The 17,849-nt window shown below is 44.8% G+C and overlaps 1 protein-coding gene across 3 annotated transcripts in view; it reads right to left on the bottom strand.

The window, feature by feature from the left end:
• Window positions 1-751: 751 nt before the first annotated feature.
• Window positions 752-17,849, bottom strand: part of SYN3 (synapsin III) — a 238,926-nt gene continuing 221,828 nt past the window's right edge. For all 3 annotated transcript variants that reach the window (XM_048500133.1, XM_048500132.1, XM_048500134.1), the window contains 4 exons: window positions 9,880-10,014; window positions 8,671-8,746; window positions 7,274-7,571; window positions 752-4,994 (listed from right to left, as the gene is read on the bottom strand). In XM_048500133.1, coding sequence (XP_048356090.1) covers window positions 4,862-4,994; window positions 7,274-7,571; window positions 8,671-8,746; window positions 9,880-10,014 — 642 coding nt within the window. In that variant the 3' untranslated portion in view covers window positions 752-4,861. The remainder of the gene's footprint in view (window positions 4,995-7,273; window positions 7,572-8,670; window positions 8,747-9,879; window positions 10,015-17,849) is intronic.

Genomic DNA, 17,849 nt, shown 5'->3' with positions numbered 1-17,849 from the left:
TGTGTGATGGGCACCTGGTGTTTATATTGCTTAAGAAGTGACACCTGTAAGTCTAAATGGCCCTTATGCAGTGGCGTAGGAGGTTAAGAGCTCATGTATCTAATCTGGAGGAACCGGGTTTGATTCCCAGCTCTGCCACCTGAGCTGTGGAGGCTTATCTGGGGAATTCAGATTAGCCTGTACACTCCCACACACGCCAGCTGGGTGACCTTGGGCTAGTCACAGCTCTTCAGAGCTCTCTCAGCCCCACCCACCTCACAGGGTGTTTGTTGTGAGGGGGGAAGGGCAAGGAGATTGTCAGCCCCTTTGAGTCTCCTGCAGGAGAGAAAGGGGGGATATAAATCCAAACTCTTCTTTTTCTTCTTATGGTCAACCGCCCTGTTGTATTCAGTGATGTCAGAGAATATCTCTTTAGTAAAGAATCAACAGAAAAAATGGAATAGAATGCAGTTGGTTGCCACTTCTTTGAAACTTGGAATTCTACCTAGTGACAAATATAGCTGCCAATCATGGGTAGCTTTTCTAACTCTAGGTGCCTCCATACTTTCACACTGACTGAAAATATCAGATGAAAAACTTGCTTTGAAGTTGCCAAAACCGACATTTAATTAGCCTGCAAGTGGACTCTGGTGTATTTCTGTCCCAGAATATTGCCAAACTGGAAAGTTTCTGGGGGTGTATGGGAATGTGCACTGTCTGATGGTGAGATTTGATGGTGACAGCGAGTTATCTGGTATCTGATTTTTTTTAAATTCCCCATGCTAGATTTTACGAGCTGTTTTAGGAATCACGCTTTCTTAAGAGCGTAGTGCCAACTTCATATGAAATGTATCTTTTCCCTCCAGCAGCTGCTTTTTCTAACTTCAGTCGTATGGAGCACAAAGTGCAACTGGATTCTTAAATTGGTGGCCGCCACCTGTTGTGCCATTTAATGCCAGCTTCAGGGTGTCCTGAAGCTGCCTAATTATTACGACCAAGTACAAGCTAATGCCCTGGCAATGGGCCACGGTCTTCTCTATCCTGTTTGTCCTTTGAGGGATGCTGGGTAAGGAGGGGAGACGTGTGAGATTTTCTTTATCTGCATAATGCTTTGAACTGGGGCATGGAAAATCTTGCCCCGCTATACTGTAGTAGCACGTTGCTCCCTGACCCAGTTCAAAGCACTATGTGGCTAGGGAGAGTCCGGGCTACACAAGTTCCCTCCTCCCTTGCCCAATTCTATCATAAGTTTCACTGGCGAAGCAGAGTGCTGCTGGGAGGTTTCGTCCTTTCTGCAGCAATGTTCGGTGCATAAAATGTTCCGTCTCTCCCTGTGAGGTAGGCTAAATGGAGGGTAAGGTGCAATTGCTTAGAAAACTATGGCTGTTCTATACAATTTCAGACTATTGGTAATCTCTGAGACCATGATCCTATGGGCAGTGCACAGGACAGTCTTCTGTACTGCTAACCTAAGTGGCAGACACAATGTTGAACTTGTACAAATTGCTTTTGCTGGACAGACATTTTGAAAAAAGATGAAATTTTACCTTGCTGCTCTGAATGTACAGTGTTGAGTAGCACAAGATTGCTGAACAGAGAGCAAAGCTATGGCTCCTTTAAATGCGAGATGTAAAGATCCTGGCCTTCCATAATTTAAATGTGGAGCTGTTCCTTAAAGTAATGCTATTCAGATCACTGCTAAAAACTTTCAAAAGATGGCTGTTTGATCTCTGCTTACTCGATGAAACGTATACGTAACATAGCATGGCAAACTTTGTAGGGTGCAATGTAAATAGTACCTGGGCTCGTGCGTGTGCCTCGCAGGTGTGTGCAGTCAGCTCACGGCTGATTTATGCCAACCCCGTAGGGTTTTCAAAGCAAGAGATGTCCAGTGGAAGTTTGCCATTGCATGCCTCTCTGTCGTGACTCTGGCTTTCCTCTGAGGTCTCTCATCCAAATACTAACCAGGGTTGACTCTGCTTAACTTCTGAGATCCAACAAGATCAGGCTAGCTGTGCAGGATAGGGCTTAATTCAGTGGTTCCTACACTGCGGTATGTGCCAGAGTCTTCGAGGGTACATGAAATAAAATATGCAATGGGTTTGCTAATATGGGGGTACAGTTTTAGGGAAATGGGTTGCCAAGAGTGAAAAGGGTTAGGAACCACTGGCTTAGATAGTTAGCAACATTAAGCAGAGGGCTGCTGGGTTCAATATAGAATTTATTGCTTTAAAAATTGCTGAGTAAGCACAATCTGCTCACACAAGGAAGGGATAGTGTGGTTTTCATGGAACCTTGGGCATGTTTATTCTCATTCATTTTAGAGAAGGGGACTACTTTGTGGAAGTCCTAGACAATCCTGCTCTGCTATTTCTAGCAGAAGTGTGGAGAAAGAATGCTGTCCTGTTTACTTTAGAGTTGCATAGTTATGATATAGAAAGGAAACAAAACATCCTGTTTTAAAATGAGAATGGAACAGCTTGGCTTGTGCCAGTGGGCCGTCTTTTCCTCCCTGTTCCTTTGTTTTGCTGGCTGCTACGAAGCCTTGCCCCCAAAGCCTTACTACATTTGTACTGCAGGGGAAAAAACCCCCAGCTAGAATCCAGAGGGAAGCAAATGCATTCTTGTCTTCTGCTTTAAAGCATTGTTTGTTATCTAGGGTTTTGCCACTCCTGGAAGATCCTGTTGCTGCATTGTGTGGGTGCAAATTATCTCAAACCTTGCTCAGATCCACCTCCTAGAAGTGGTAGGTTTACTACACCCCATAGTCATACTGACCTTACCTCTAACTATTCCTTTGGTAATCTTGAATCTGATATGGAACAAAAATTCTCAGCTGCGTCCAGTCTGAAATACTGGATTATGCAGGGGTCATAATGTAAGCTTTGTTGGTTCAGATCTTGATAAATGTGTGCATCTAAGTTCCCTTTTGTTAATGTTAATTCAAAGGCTTGTATATGCCCTTTCACCAGCACAGAGTGGTCATTAATAGAAGACATTATATTACATATTTTCGTTACTACTGTGTGTTTTTTTAAAGCCATGTAGGCATGTTGGAAGGACTCCGACTGCATACTCTGAGCTTGTTCAGACAGACAGCAAAATGGATAAGGTGAATGGACAGTGAGGCCATGGGACTGTGCATTACTTACAGCTGCCTGTCATCAATACACTTATCTTACAGTCCTACAAGTGTACAGGCAAATGATAACAGTAGTTGTGCAATACTTTGGAAAACTTGAAGTACATTGTAAGATGAGTAGGCAACATGGGGTGGATCTGATAGTGCTCATTCCTCTGAACAAGGAAAGCTTCTCAGTTGGAAAGAGTCATGGGATCCAACCCATAAAATGTGGGAGTTTAAACCCTTACATTTAGCATAATGGCCAAATTATTGTGGGTTTTCCGGGTTGTGTGGCTGTAGTGTGGTAGTTTTAGCTCCTAACATTTTGGCTGTAACTACGGCTGGCATCTTCATAGGCTTGCATGGGCCAGCAGGGATCAATATGCTATAAGTGTATTGGCTAAAAACGTAGGGCCTTTCCACACTTGTAGAATAATGCATTTTCAATCCACTTTCACAATGGTTTGAAAGTGGGTTTTGCTATTCCGCACAGCTGCACAGTGGATTGAAAGTGCATTATTCTGTATGTGCGGAAGGAGCCTAAGCTTAGCTACCAACTCACAATAAAAGACAAAGATATAATAAGTGCTCAGTTTCCTAAGAGTGCTGTGAAAGTGAAATGAGTGCAAACCTATCAAATACAATATACATGTAACTCAGTAAATAGTGTAGGGCTAGGCACTATCAGAGTCTTTATTTTTACAAGATGACACTAATAGTGGTTAACCCCTACACTTTGTACAAGCAGAGCTATGTTTGCCAGTGGCCTGACTTCTGTATCCTTGCAATGGGCAAGCTTTAGAAATGCTATTTTGCGGATGAAGCTGTTTTCCCCAGTGAAATGGGGTCCAATCCAGAGTTTCCCATGCACCCCTTACTTTATTTACCGAGTTATGTGTTACTCACATGGAAACATCATCCCTTGCATTTACTTTCCGGTGAGATATGTGGTAACGTGGGAAGGCACCTTCACTGAACTGTCAGAGACTTGCTGTATCAGGACTTCTGCATTTACCCACCTTGAATTTCAGTGCTTGCTCGCTGGTTAGCACTTCATGTGTCTTGCCAGTCTGTGAGTATTGTTATTGTATGTTTTATATTGTATTTGATAGGTTTGTACTCATTGCCCTTCCAAAGCACTCTTATTAAATAGAGCACTTACTATATTTTGTCTTTTATCGTTAGTCAGTAGCTAAGCTTAGTTTGTAGCCAATACAGATATAGCAGGTTGCTCCTTACTTGTTCTTGCAGGTATAGCAGGTTGCTCCTTGCTCGTTCTTGAAGCTATGGCAGGTTGCTCCTTGCTCGCTATTTCGTTTTTCTGTCTTGTCCTATCTTCATAGGCATGTTACGGTAAGATATGTGTCTTGTACATCTTACTGTGACATGTGTCTGAAGATGCCAGCCATAGATACGAGCAAAATGTTAGGCAGTCTATGGCAACACAGCCCAAGAGCTCACAACAGCCAGTTGATTCCAGCTGTGAAAGTGTTTAACAATACATGGGCCAGAGATTTCATGTATCATGCCAATTCATATGAGCATGTACTATTTAGGGGTTGAAAGGTACATGGGTGTGAAGCAGGGCCAACAGGAATGGGTGTGAGCAAAATGTCACTGCTTGTTGGACAGTACTTTGCTTTCTGTGTGATTTGGGCCCCTTGGCAAGAAACTCCATTGATGGGATATAAAAACATTTCAGAGTTTGCAAATAAATAAATTAAAACAAAAACAATGCTGTGACAGAAGGAAAAGAGATTAATCAGAAAACAGGCTAGCAAATGATTTTCTCAGGTTGCGGATGGTTTCTGCTTTTGCTTCATCCTCATTGGGGTTTCCCCTCTGAGAAGATTCCGAGAGGCTGAAGGTGTTCGTCAGGGACTGTGACTTGCTGCAAGAGAGAGGAAAAACCAAGAAAAGACACGCTCAAATGAAGTGAAACACCCGTCTCATACGACCCAAGAAGAATGAATATTGGAAACTGGACTTTTGGCTCTGTGATATGGTACTCTTGTGCAGACCATAATAAATCTGAATATGGAACCCTCACTGGTGATTAGTGGTATCAAGAGGGCGGTTAGGTTTGGTCTGTACAGTATCATAATATAGTGGCTAGATGCAGAATTCAGCACATCTGGAGCGGCAGCTTCTGATTTTAAAACGTTCAGTTTTCCTTCCTCAGCCTCAATTTTTATATTTAGTAGTAGACTCTTGTTCTTCCTAGCACATTGGGGACATTTCATCTCTGGGGTTGCAGTTTCTGCCTAAAATAATGTCATCCAAGTGAAAGATCCATGCCTCATCCAGGCCCTATTAGAATATTTCAGATGTCCCTTCTAAATTCTGCAATATTCCAATGAAGTCTGACAGTCCTGCTATAACAGACAGCATTAAATTTAAGTTGGAGGAAGTAACAGTAAAAGGAATCCCACTTATTCATCCCACATATTGCAAATGCAAACAAGATAGATGAATAATACAGGCCTGAAAATAACTTAAGGGGAAGACTGGTTGTGGGTTTTCTGGGCTGTGTGGCCGTGGTCTGGTAGGTCTTATTTCTAACGTTTCGCCTGCATCTGTGGCTGGCACCTTCAAAGGTGTATCACAGAGAGAAGTTTGTTACACACTGTGTCTAGTGAGAAGAGAATGTTTAGTGGGGTATAGACTGTCCATGTTCCAGGATGGGGAACCAATCAGTACGTTTTTGGGTGGAACTTGCTATGCAAAGATGTGGTTGAGTGCATCCGCAATACAACACACAACGCACTCAACCACACCCGCAATACATTATCTATGCAAGGTGTAACATTCCATTTCTCTGACTAATGCAGAGTATACACGGCCTTTAAAAGTTATCTTTTGATTTCTTAGGGGAGGGTTTTTCTTTTTCTTTGTAACATGCTGATAAAGATCATCTGACTTGAGTTGGTGATGCTGCATTCTTAGTAACGGACTGTTATTCATTAGCTGTGCTTGCCAAACTCTTCGGGACTGCCACAGATGGAGGCAGGATAAGAATATAAGAGGAGTGTTGGTTGATCGGGCCATCAGTCCATCTAGTCCTGCATTCTGTTCTCTGCTGCAGTCAACTGGGTGTTTCCCAGGAAGCTCATAAACAGGGCATGAAGACAACAGCCCTTCTCCAAGACTCTGGTGCGCTTCAGCCTTAAGGGCATCTTCGTTAGGGAGAAAGTGGGTGTAATTTACTTATTCATTAATTATCATTTTTATATCTGGCCTTTTCTCATGGCTTGAGGGGATTAAGAAACTGAAATTTAAAACATACAAAATGGTCCCCCTTCTCTTTAAAATGCACCCAATATATCCCATTAAAAGCCCTAGAAAATAAAATAACCATGCAGTGTCTCCTAAATATATCTGGAGGCAGCAGCTCTCCCCCACCTCCCCAGGAAGCCTGATGTATACAGAATGGTCTCCCACAATAGACAAGACACAGGCTCTGGTTGATGTCAGGCAGGCTACTTCAAATGGGGGGAACCACTGGCAGTTGGTGCATGCAGCCATATGGGAAGAGGTGGCCCTCTAGATATGTGGGTCCCAGGCTGACAAAGAACACAGCTTTGCTTCCTGATCAGGGGTTAAATACTCTGGCACAATAGAAAGTGGAAATCATTTCACCCATAGTAATACTGCTAGCAAAACAAAATGTGTACATGTCTCTCTAGCACAGGGGTAGGGAACCTGCGGCTCTCCAGATGTTCAGGAACTACAATTCCCATCAGCCCCTATCAGCATGGCCAATTGGCCATGCTGGCAGGGGCTGATGGGAATTGTAGTTCCTGAACATCTGGAGAGCTGCAGGTTCCCTACCCCTGCTCTAGCAGGTGGCACACTTCTGTTCCTTGAAGTGCACAGTACAATCTGTTCTGTGGTGCATCTTGTTCAGTTTTGATGCCTCCTTGTGGCATACAACACTTTTGCCACGGCACATTGATCTGTAAGGTTCATGCTCTGAATAACAAAATACTCAGCTGCCAAAGGGAAAGGACCAGAACTACAATTTTCTGAAGGTGGTAAAAGTACAAATTGACACTCTTCCCATATATTATTATTATTTTCCTTTTTATAAGCTGCTGCCCCCGCTGTGTGCTGCCTGTGGCATGTGGCCCCTTGCCCCTAGATCTGACCCTGCAAAGATGGGGTACCTACTTTAGATGGGGATGAGGAGGGGCCTGCTGCCTGGATGGTTCACCAGAGCCTTGCAGGCTAGGAGCTCGTCCTTGGGCTGGGGGTCTCGGCTGGTGTGGGGGGAAGATGCCTGGTTTGGCGGGTTGGCTAGGTGAGCTTCCAGCGGATGATCTGGTTTGCTGGGGAGAGCCAGGAGATCGCTGTTGCTGTGGTGAGGTAGACTGGGGACTCAGAGGTTGTTGGCCCTGTGGAGACAGCCTTTGCTGGGGTGGAGCTGCTGTGCGTGGAGGCTGTGATCCCTGAGGCTGGCGCGGGCCCCCTGCATCAAAGAGGAACATTTCAAAATAATGCTCATTTCTTACATTTGGCAAGAGGAACTGCAAGGAACTAGATTTTCAACTTCAGCATTTCAATATTGTCTTCAGTACAATTTCCCCCATTTCGCAATTCAAATAAAACTACACTCTTTGCTCCAAAGACACTGTTTGGCTCTGTTTCCTTCCTACTTTTCGAGTTTGGAACCTTTCAGCCTGGCCTTGTGCCCTACACTTTATGCTTTTGGAAATCAGGTTTTCCACCTGTCTCCCCATAGCACTGTAGTGCATTCATGCATTTTCTGGGTTTTCACTGGGTTTTCTCAATCTTTTTTCCAACCTGCTTTACTACATAGTTTTGGGAAAGATCACAGCAAAGCCAGGATGGCTGCTATGTGGATAGGAAAGTTTGGGTTTTCCTGGTTTTGCCCATGTGGCAGTTTTCCCCCCTGCCTGAATCCCCACGTCTTCCAGTTTCCCTCCTGCCTCTGTAGGTAATTGTTAAAAAATGCTTGCCCCAGCTAGAAAATACCTAAACTATTTCTAGAATGGGTTGTCCAAGAAGAAAAAAATTCAGTCACTGGAATGGCACTTTTGTTCCTCCAACTTCTCATGTATCCCAAAATGATCCCTGAAATGCTATCTCTAGGGGATGAGACTTCCAGAAACAATGTGGGCCAGGATTTGGTGAATATCACCCACCCTTCTATTAAGAGGCAACGTCTCTGGGATCCAACCTGTTATTTTAAAATCTGTCCTTCCAATAAAATATAGCCCTAGTATCTTAAGGTGACTAGCCTCCTCTGCATTGACATTAACAGGTGCTGTGATTTTGTGTGACCAGAAGTCATACATGTAAATCAAAAGCACATTCTTTCTAATCCCACATTATCTACAGATTGTGGCGTAGTGCCCAGGGGATGGGGGGGCGTCTTGCCCCGGGTGATAGCGCTTTAATTTACAGGGCACGTGGTGGAGGTGAGTGCAGGGGAGTGTTTGTAGAGGGGAACTTGGCAAGCAGTGGGGGCGTGGCATGGTGCAGGGCACACAAGTATCTATAATGCTGTTTCCCACCCTTTATTGTTTGGAAGTATTAATTGGTACCTTGAGGAGGCGGTCGGGGTTGGGAAAGTGGTCCAAGTTGAGGCTGTGTCTGTAATTTCGCTGATACCTGCTGAGGCTGAGGTTAAAAACAAAAGATCACTGTATTGCAGAGGATATTGCAACTATGGAAAGTACAAAGCAGTCCAGTCCAGATGTGGCGGCTACTCTGCAGTGGCTGGAGACAGAGCAGTGAAGCCAGTTCTGTGCTGCCTCCAATGGAGCTCCAGATGGCATAGCCAGCAGTGGAGGGAAAAAATCCCCACTGCCGTCCAGAACTCTCCATAGGAAATTATGACTTACATGTTATCATAGTGCAACTCATTGGCCTGTGTTGGGGTTGTTCCTGGGCCAAAAGCCCTGCAGAAGCCGACTAAGGTTGGCTCTGCCCCTGGGAACATCCCCAGACTGCTCCCAGCTGCACCACTGTCAGTGTTTAGGCTGGCACAGCTCTGGGGGGATAAGCCACTTCCAGGTTGAGTGCGGTGGAGCTCCGTGGTGCCTGTCTCCTGCCCTGTTTGCCCTCCACACGCACCACTTATGCTGCCACTTATGCTGGTGAGGTTAGCAAATGTGTTGGCACGGACCTGGTCAGATCCCACAGCCAATTCTGGCCCTGGATTGGGCTCTAAGTATTACATACTATTGTCTGCAACAGTTTATTGTCTGCAATCATCCAACCAACAATGATGTCTGATGAAAGAAATGAAGTTGTTTTGTAAATGAGACTAGTAATGCAGTTACAGTTAGAACAGGCTGTCTTTAGGGAGAAAAAAACACATCCTTCCAGTTAATGCTAACTGCCTTGCAAAAATATACATAACTGATCTCTGGTGCAGCAGGCACGCAAATGCTGAGGGAAGCCAGGTTCCGTCCAGAGCCTTGTTTCTGCCCTTTACACTGGCTGCTGTGTGTAAGGAAGAGCATCCCCGGGGGAAAAGTTTGGCCCATGCAGTTCTGTCCATAGACAAAGAACACTGGAAACAATCCTATAATTATAAGGGTTTGCAGGAACAAGGCAGAGTATAAAAAAGAAAAACACCAGCATGGAATTTATGGAAATGATAGTTTCATGGTGTATTTTGTAGAGTGATGTTTTGCCTTCTGACAGCACGGGGAATGGTTCATGCAGTTAGGTATGGCTTGGTCATTTAGGGTTGCTATGATTGTAAGAACATGCTGACTTCTTTGGAAGTGTCCTCCTTTTCTTACCCAAGGCCTCAGAGGCGAAGGAGAAGATCCCACTGTCAGGACCATCTGAGTCATTCTGGAGACAACCAGATCTGCAATTAGCTGCCTGTCTTCTTCCACGTGCTCCCCTATCAGGGGCATTGAACTGTCCATCACCTAGACAGAGAAGTTATTTATTGATCTTTGTACTTATTTCCTCCCCATCACTGAGGTTCCTGGGTGAGGGTACAATCATGAAATACTATGAAATAATAATAAAAACCACCATAAAAATACTTTAAGGGCCATTCCCATCCCCAATCCTGACCCTCCTAAAAATACTTTAACCACCATCCCCCACAATCCAACTTGCACAAAGAACACACGGTTCCAGGACCAACACAACCAATTTAAAAGGACAGAATCAAAAGTGAAACCAAAATGGCAAACTGACACCAAGCCTGGGAAGACACAGACTTACAGAAACAGCATTGAGAGCCTTCAAATGCCGACGCCTAATATTCAAGGCCTATCCTGTATATTTGGACTGGATATATATCCAAATACATATCCCTAAATCTTTTTGTAACATGAAGTCGTAACCATGAAAGCAGTTGGTGAGTCACTGGGTACAAATGGATCCTTGGTATTGATGGTTCCCCCCCCCCCCCCCAGCTTTCTTTTATGACGATGGGGAGAAAACTGAGGCCTCAGTTGAAGAAAGGCAAACAAAAAGTATTTCAAGGGCAAGTACCTGGTGGAACAGGCTACCTAAGGAGACCAGGGCCCTAAGGACCTTCAAAGTTTCCGCAGGGCCTGTAAAACGGACCTGTTCCACCAGGCTTTTGGCCAGCCGGGATAGCCATCAGACCCTCAGGTTAGCCAGACCCCCCGTGGATGGGGTTGGAGGGAGGGAACTGTAGCCATACTGCTTGTTTTAAATTACAGACTGAATTACGCTTTTATGTTTTATTTTATACATTAAAATAAATTATGATGTACACTGCCCTGAGCCTACTAGGGAGGGCAGTCTAAAAATATAATAAATAAACAAACAAACAAATAATAAGTAAGTCTATCTCACCTCTCACCACAACAAAGGTGGGCAAAAGGTGGACCAAGATGGTGCATCCCTCCCTGTGGGCCAAGAGGATTCTTTCCTGCACTTCCAACTTGCACATCATTCTCCTTGAGTTGGGGTGGCCTGGGACTAGCCCCAGTTTCATGTAGCTCCAGTGGGGGGTGGGTGTCTCCCAGGTCATTGGCTCTCAGGACTCTTCCAGATAGCCTTAATGATCAATCTGCCTCAGACTGCACTGTCTTCTATTTCTTGTAATCCGGTTTTTGTTTTTATGAACTGTCTTAGGCTATTTTTATTGCATTCTTTTGTAATCTGCTTTAAACCTCATTGACAAAGCAGGTTATAAGTAAAGGGAAAAAGGGAAAAAGGTAAAGTGTTTGTAATGTGTACCTTAACAATCTGTATATGGGTACAAAATTGTACAAATATGTGACATTGTTTTTGAAGATACCTGAACATGCCATCCCCCCCACCCCATTGCAATTATCTAAACAAATCTAATGTGGCCAGGGATAACATAAAACATGTCGCTTGAAAGTTACAGCACAGAAGCACTGGTGCAGATGTACCCAAAATTAGAATTACAGAGGAAGCATGCAATCCAGTCAGGCATTTCAAAGTCCTGTTGACCCACGATGGATTTATTCACTTATTTCATTTACATGTGCCTTTCTCATTGAGACTCAAGGTGGATTGCAAACTATATGTTCTAAAAATTTAATCAGGCAAGCATCAGATGTCCAGTAAACAATTCAATGGGCCTAGGATTACAGAACTGGAAAATAATGCAGATGGAAACAAACAACTCTTCTCAAGTTCAGCTGATGGAGTTATCTTGAGCTGCGTGCCATCCTCTTTGTCCACTACCTCAACATGAACCACCTATTAGTTTATCATGGAAAAGTCATATTATTTCCATTTACCAGTAATGCTTTAGATTGGTACTGACCAGTAGATGGAGCCATTGTACTCCCAAATGGTAGTCAACAAAGTAACATCAGTTTAATTTAGATGCTATTTATTATGTCTGTGACACTTTTAGAGAGGGAATTGCCCTCTAATCACCCATATCACATCCATCAGCCCAACCATCTTGCAAAGAAAAAAGGAACATGTGAGCACCTCTGGTGGGGTTTTTTTTGAGGGGGGGAGGGTTGAAGATGGATCTTGAATATAGGCCCTTTCCCCACTTACCTTAAGCCCCGCGCTACTCTCTGCAAGTAGCGCTGGGTCCCACTGCACTCCCCACATCAGGGGCGGCGACAGCGCAGCCACCCCAACGCTGCCGCTCTTGCGCCCCCTCAGCGCGCGGCATCCCTGGCGCTGGTGAAAACGGCGCCTTTTGATGACCCCGTGCAGAGCGTGGGGTTGTGGGGACGCCCGGATGAGCACCAGGGATGCCGCACGCTGAGAGCAGCGCGCAGCGACAGCGGCAGCAGGAAAAGTGGGGAAAGGCCCATAGACAAATAATGCTCTTCCAGAGAATCTACCAGCTATATTTGCACATTGCTCTCATTACTGGTACCTTGCTCCCATTACTGGGAGCTGACTGTATCAGCATTGGCCTGGTTTCAGGAGTTGGTGGGAAGTAATCTTAGTTTGCATTATTTTATCAGCATGGTGCAGTGGTTAAGAGCAGTGGGCTTTAATGATGAGGACTGTGTTTGATTCCTCCCTTGGACCTTGGGCCTGTCAGTTCTCTTAGTACTTTCTCAGTTCACACAGAGGCAGGCAATGGAAAACTACCTTTTAAAGTCTCTTGTCATGAAAACCCTGTGAACTTGCCATAGGTCATCTGTAACTTCACAACAATAAAAAATGCAAACACGGAGAGACAAGTGAGTTGTCTGGGATGAACTTATTACTGGGCATTCAAAACAAGCAATGTAAAAAAGGCCCATCGTATTCCACCATGACAGCTATAGAAGATCTGAGTAAATGGATAAGTACGGTAGATGGTAGTTAATGCCAAACTTCCCTTCAAGCCAGCAGAGGAGGTTCCTTTCACCTTTGTGGCATCCCTTGAAATCTTGCACCCAAGGTGGTCAGTGGCTAAGAGCAGGTGTACTCTAATCTGGAGAACCAGGTTTGATTTCCCGCTCTGCCATTTGAGCTGTGGAGGCTTATCTGGGGAACTAGATTAGCCTGTGCACTCCAACACATGCCACCTTGAGTTAGTCACAGTTCTTTGGAGCTCTCTCAGCTCCACCTACCTCACAGGGTGTTTGTTGTGGGGGAGGGAAAAGGCAAGGAGACTGTAAGCCCCTTTGAATCTCCTTACAGGAGAGAAAGTGGGGATATAAATCCAGACTCTTCTTCTTCACATAGGTTTGCCTAGTGGATGGGCCAGACCTGCATGGGCACTACTGGTCTAGTCAACCTGAGGGTCTTATGGAGAGCAGCAGCAGCAGCAGCAGCACCTCAGACACTGGGAGGGACTGAGCGAGAGAAAAAAGGCTACAGTGCACTCTCTCAGCAGGGGCTGAGAGAGGTGATGGAAAAGTTTGGAGGCAGGAAAGTGCGGCTCAGTGGGGGTGGAAATATTTCTCATTCTTGCAGTCACACCACTGCACTAATGAAAAATACATTTTTTTAAAAAAGAATGAGGAAATGGTTGAGATTTGAGTTCAGGGGAATGTAGTAATTAAAGATCCAAATGCTAGGAGGACTCTTGTTCAAGAGGTGGTTAACTAAACGGTAGTAATTTGTATATTATCCTGACCTGGATAGCCCAAGCTAACCCGGTCTCATCAGATCTCATAAGCAGGGTCAATCCAGCCAGTATTTGATGGGAGACCTCCTAGGAATACCAGGGTCACAAGCCAGGCAATGGCAAACCACCTCCAAATGTCTCTTGCCTTGAAAACCCTACAGGGTTGCCATAAGCCAGCTGTGACTTGACAGAACTTTTTAGGGCTGTTGGTTTGTATAGTAAATGAAGATTGCAATGATAAAATGATAAAATGAAGATTGCAATGATAAGCTCATTTTCTAGGGAATACATTCTACTGAACCAAGCAGATTCCTCATAGTCCTTTGACGGTACAGCACTGGCTACTTTTTCCTTTGCTGGGTGGGCAGGCATTGCAGGATTTCAAGGGAAAACTATATCAGAGTTTTCCATTGATAATATCTAAGCAAACTCCATGACTTTAGAAAATACATTGCGAGCGTGCCCTTTCCCAGTGTGAGAATCTTCCACACAAGGATCCTGTTTCCCACCACAGCTCCTGCAGCTGGTGGGAGAAAAATAATGTTTAAAAAAATCACAGATGAGCAACGTTATAATGTCACTTCTGGGGGAAAGTGAGAACCTCTGTCTGCTCTAGGAATCCCAGGAAATTTTATGGGGTCTGTTGCCTGATGGTACTCTCTCATGTCTGAGCCCCCTGACTCTGCTGGCTGGTTGAGAGGATGTCAACATAATAATAATTGTAAAAACAGACTATGCAGAGATCAGTCCCCCCGTGGAGAAAATGGCAGCTTCAGAGGGGAAGCTCTAGATTCTAGATCTGTGGTGGCGAACCTATGGCACTCCAGATGTTCATGGACTACAATTCCCATCAGCCCCTGCCAGCATGGTCAATTGGCTGTGCTGGCAGGGCTGATGGCTGATGACAGTCCTCAACATCTGGAAGTGCCTCATGGGGCCACCACCACTGTTCTAGATGAAACCCATCCCCAAATTCTCTCCTCCACAGGCACCACCCCCGAATGTCCAGGAATTTTCCAGGCTGGAGCTGGCAACTCTAGAAGAGGTGTGGTCAGAAAGATGAAAGTGAGGGGAAGATACCAGGAAACTTTTCATCCCCAAGAGATCCCCTTAAAAGCCGACAGCTGAGAATGTTAAGTAAGGAATAGGATTTCTCAGTGCACAGTGAAAGTCATTGTGACATGGGCATTCGGTAGGCTGATTTCTTTGCTCTCTTCCTTATTGGCTTATTTGAAAAGCTGAAGCTCGAACTCATGTCCCTGTTTGTGTCCAAAGTCCAGATCATGTCTTTCCAGTAGACTCTACTTATTAAGTTACAGATTTTACACCCCTGCTTTCTTCTTTGCAGTTCCAGCTTTGCGAATCAAGTACAAAGGGATGCCAGCCTCCAGGGAGGGCCTTGGGACCTCCGAGAACTGCAACTGATCTCCAAGCTACAGAGATCAGTTCTTGGCTACTTTGAAGAAAATGGCCACTTTGAAGGGTGAACTCTATGGCAATTCATCCCACTGAGGTCCTCATCTTCCCCGGCTCCACCCTCCAAATCTATGGAAGTTTCCTAATCTGAAGCTGGCAATTTTAAGGTCCTACCCCCCCCCCCCGCCCACTGGTGGCCATGGGGAGGGGGCAGGAGGAAGGAACTGGCAAACCCTAGAAGTAGAAAAAGAGGTCTTGCTAATGCCCACTTGTTGGGCTTGCAAGATAGTGAGAAGCAGGTCTATTCTGAACTGAGCTCCATTTTCCTCAGTGGGACTTATTCTCAGAAAACTGTTTTTGGGGTGGCAGCCAGTTTTTATTTTGTGAGGGTTTTCATCAAATGTAGTCCTGGACACTTCCATTTATGTTTTAAATGACTGGCTATTAGACAGTAATTTATATTCATTCATCCTTGGATTAATGGACTGCTGCTTTGAGCTTTGGAAAAACACAGACACACTTTCTTAAAACTTAAATAAACAAAAACAGTCAAGCTGGGCCATGCTGGAGAGTTGAACACTCTCAGCATTTAGAGGGCACTTCATTAATGGACAAAGAGAATGGGGAATAAGAGCAGAGAGGTACCCAGGATTATAAGAACTGAAGCAACTTCTCTGATCTCAACCATGGCACAAAAGCATTTAACCCACAGGAATTATTTTGGATTTGTCTAGAATGAAACAAAATCTGACCTTGCAATGCTGAGATAAAGATGTGAAACGAAACACAAAGTTGGCACATGGATGGTCGGAAGCTGTTTCTCTGTCCCTGGGAATTAGACTTCCCTGTAACAGCTGAGAGCAAACAGAGGCTGATGGACCAGATGTGGCCTTCACAGCTGTCTGAGATCAGTGACTGTCTCCTGCCATAGCTGTTTTCTCCTGATAAGGTATCTCAGAGGGAGAAGGGCAAAAGAAAGAGTCTGGAAAACCATCCAGCTCTGTCTGCAAGCATCTTTTCTACTTCTGCATTGCTGTGAGATGTGACAACTCAACTGGATGCTGATTTCATGTGCTCATTGTGGGCTGACCAGAAAGAACTGAAAAGCTGATTAATCCCATCAAATGGATGGTGGAGACTGAGGCAACAGGGTAAATAAGCATACAGAGCTCTATGACAAAGTTGTAGGGGGCTGGTGGAGCCCAAACAGCAGCTAGGCAAGCATTGTTACTGGGAACTAAAGCTGCCAACTGTCCAGATAACACTGTCCTGGTCTACTCCTGTGCCATTTCATAGAATCATAGAGTTGGAAGGAGCCATATGGACCAGCTAGTCCAGCCTCCTGCTCAGTGCAGGATCAGCCTCACACGGTTTCATCCAGCTGCTGCTTGACGACTGCCAGAGAGGGGGAGCTCACTGTCTCTTTAGGCAGCCAATTTTGTTGAACCAATCTCAGTGTAAAAATTTTTTTTCCTAATGTCCAGCTGGTACCTTTCTGTCTGTAATTCATTCCCATTATTGTGAGTCCCATTCTCTGCTGCCAACAGGAGCAGCCCCCTGCCCTCCTGATAGCCTTTCAAATACTTAAAGAGCGCAACCATCTCTCCCTTCAACTACCTCTCTTCAAACTTCCCAAGTCCCTCAGTCTTTCCTCATAGGGCTTGATTTGCAGGCCCCGATCATCCTTGTCACTCTCCTCTGCATCTGCTCCATTCTGTCCGCATCCTTTTTGCAGTGATGTCATCAGAACTGCCCACAGGTGTGGTCTTTAAAAGCAGCTGAGAAGCAGGGGAAAAAATTCCATGACATTGAGCATGACCATTCACTCACATCTGCGGATCAAGCCGCCTTTCTCAGAAGCAGAAGCCAGTAAAAGTTGGCAACTTGACTGGATTTATGATTGGCAAACAAATCGAAATGCCAATAAACAAAAAAACCCAAACAATTGCATTTTATTAACCTGCTCACTGCACACCCTGGCCACAGATAAAATTGTTATTAAAATCATCTCACAGGAAATTGGCAAGTGCCCTAGGTTTGAATGTTGCTTTCCATTAGGACAGATATAATGTCATCTCCTGTATATTACTTGTGACCTTCCCACTTCAAGCAACACATTCCACACCCAGAGCTTCCTGCTTTATTTGGGCACCTCTCAGGTTGTGATGTTTGTCCTCTTGAAGGTCCCACTCTCTCTAAGGTCCTTACATCTTGCCCAAGTCCTGGCAATCAGATATACGTTGCGGATTCCGGGCTCAGAATCCGATGCTTGAGCACAAGGGGTCTATTCAGACCAGGACCACACGGAGAGGGGGCCTCTGCCTTCCTCCTGAACCATTTTCCTGACCTCAAATGGCCTGGAGGGAGGTGCTATTTGCTTCATTTCTGAAGTCCATTGTACTGAGGAAAACATAAAATGTAGTTAGGCCTTAAGGAATGACCAGAATCAAATAGGACTTGGATTTGTAGAAACAATGTTGGTACAGAAATTGAATTACCAACAGATAATTTGTTACAACAAACAAAATATACAAAGTGTTCTTTGTCGATCTGGTACATTTTTGGCCCTGGATTGCCTCCATTACAGTCTTTGAACAAAATGGCTTTTAGACCCCTTAAGCAGGAGGGCTCTGATTGGGAGGGTTTTACTATGGATTTTAATGGACATCAATAATTTTGTACTGCACGCTGTATTTTAAAGGGTTTTGTGTTATAGTTAATTGTGTGTTTTATTGTTTGTTGTGTAACTTTGTTGTGCACCGCCAAGAGCCCTTTGGGGGAGGGGCGGTATATAAATTTAAT

This window comes from Sphaerodactylus townsendi, linkage group LG06, assembly GCF_021028975.2.
Source record: "Sphaerodactylus townsendi isolate TG3544 linkage group LG06, MPM_Stown_v2.3, whole genome shotgun sequence".
NCBI lineage: Eukaryota > Metazoa > Chordata > Lepidosauria > Squamata > Sphaerodactylidae > Sphaerodactylus > Sphaerodactylus townsendi.
This window is presented reverse-complemented; position numbering and strand designations above follow the sequence as displayed.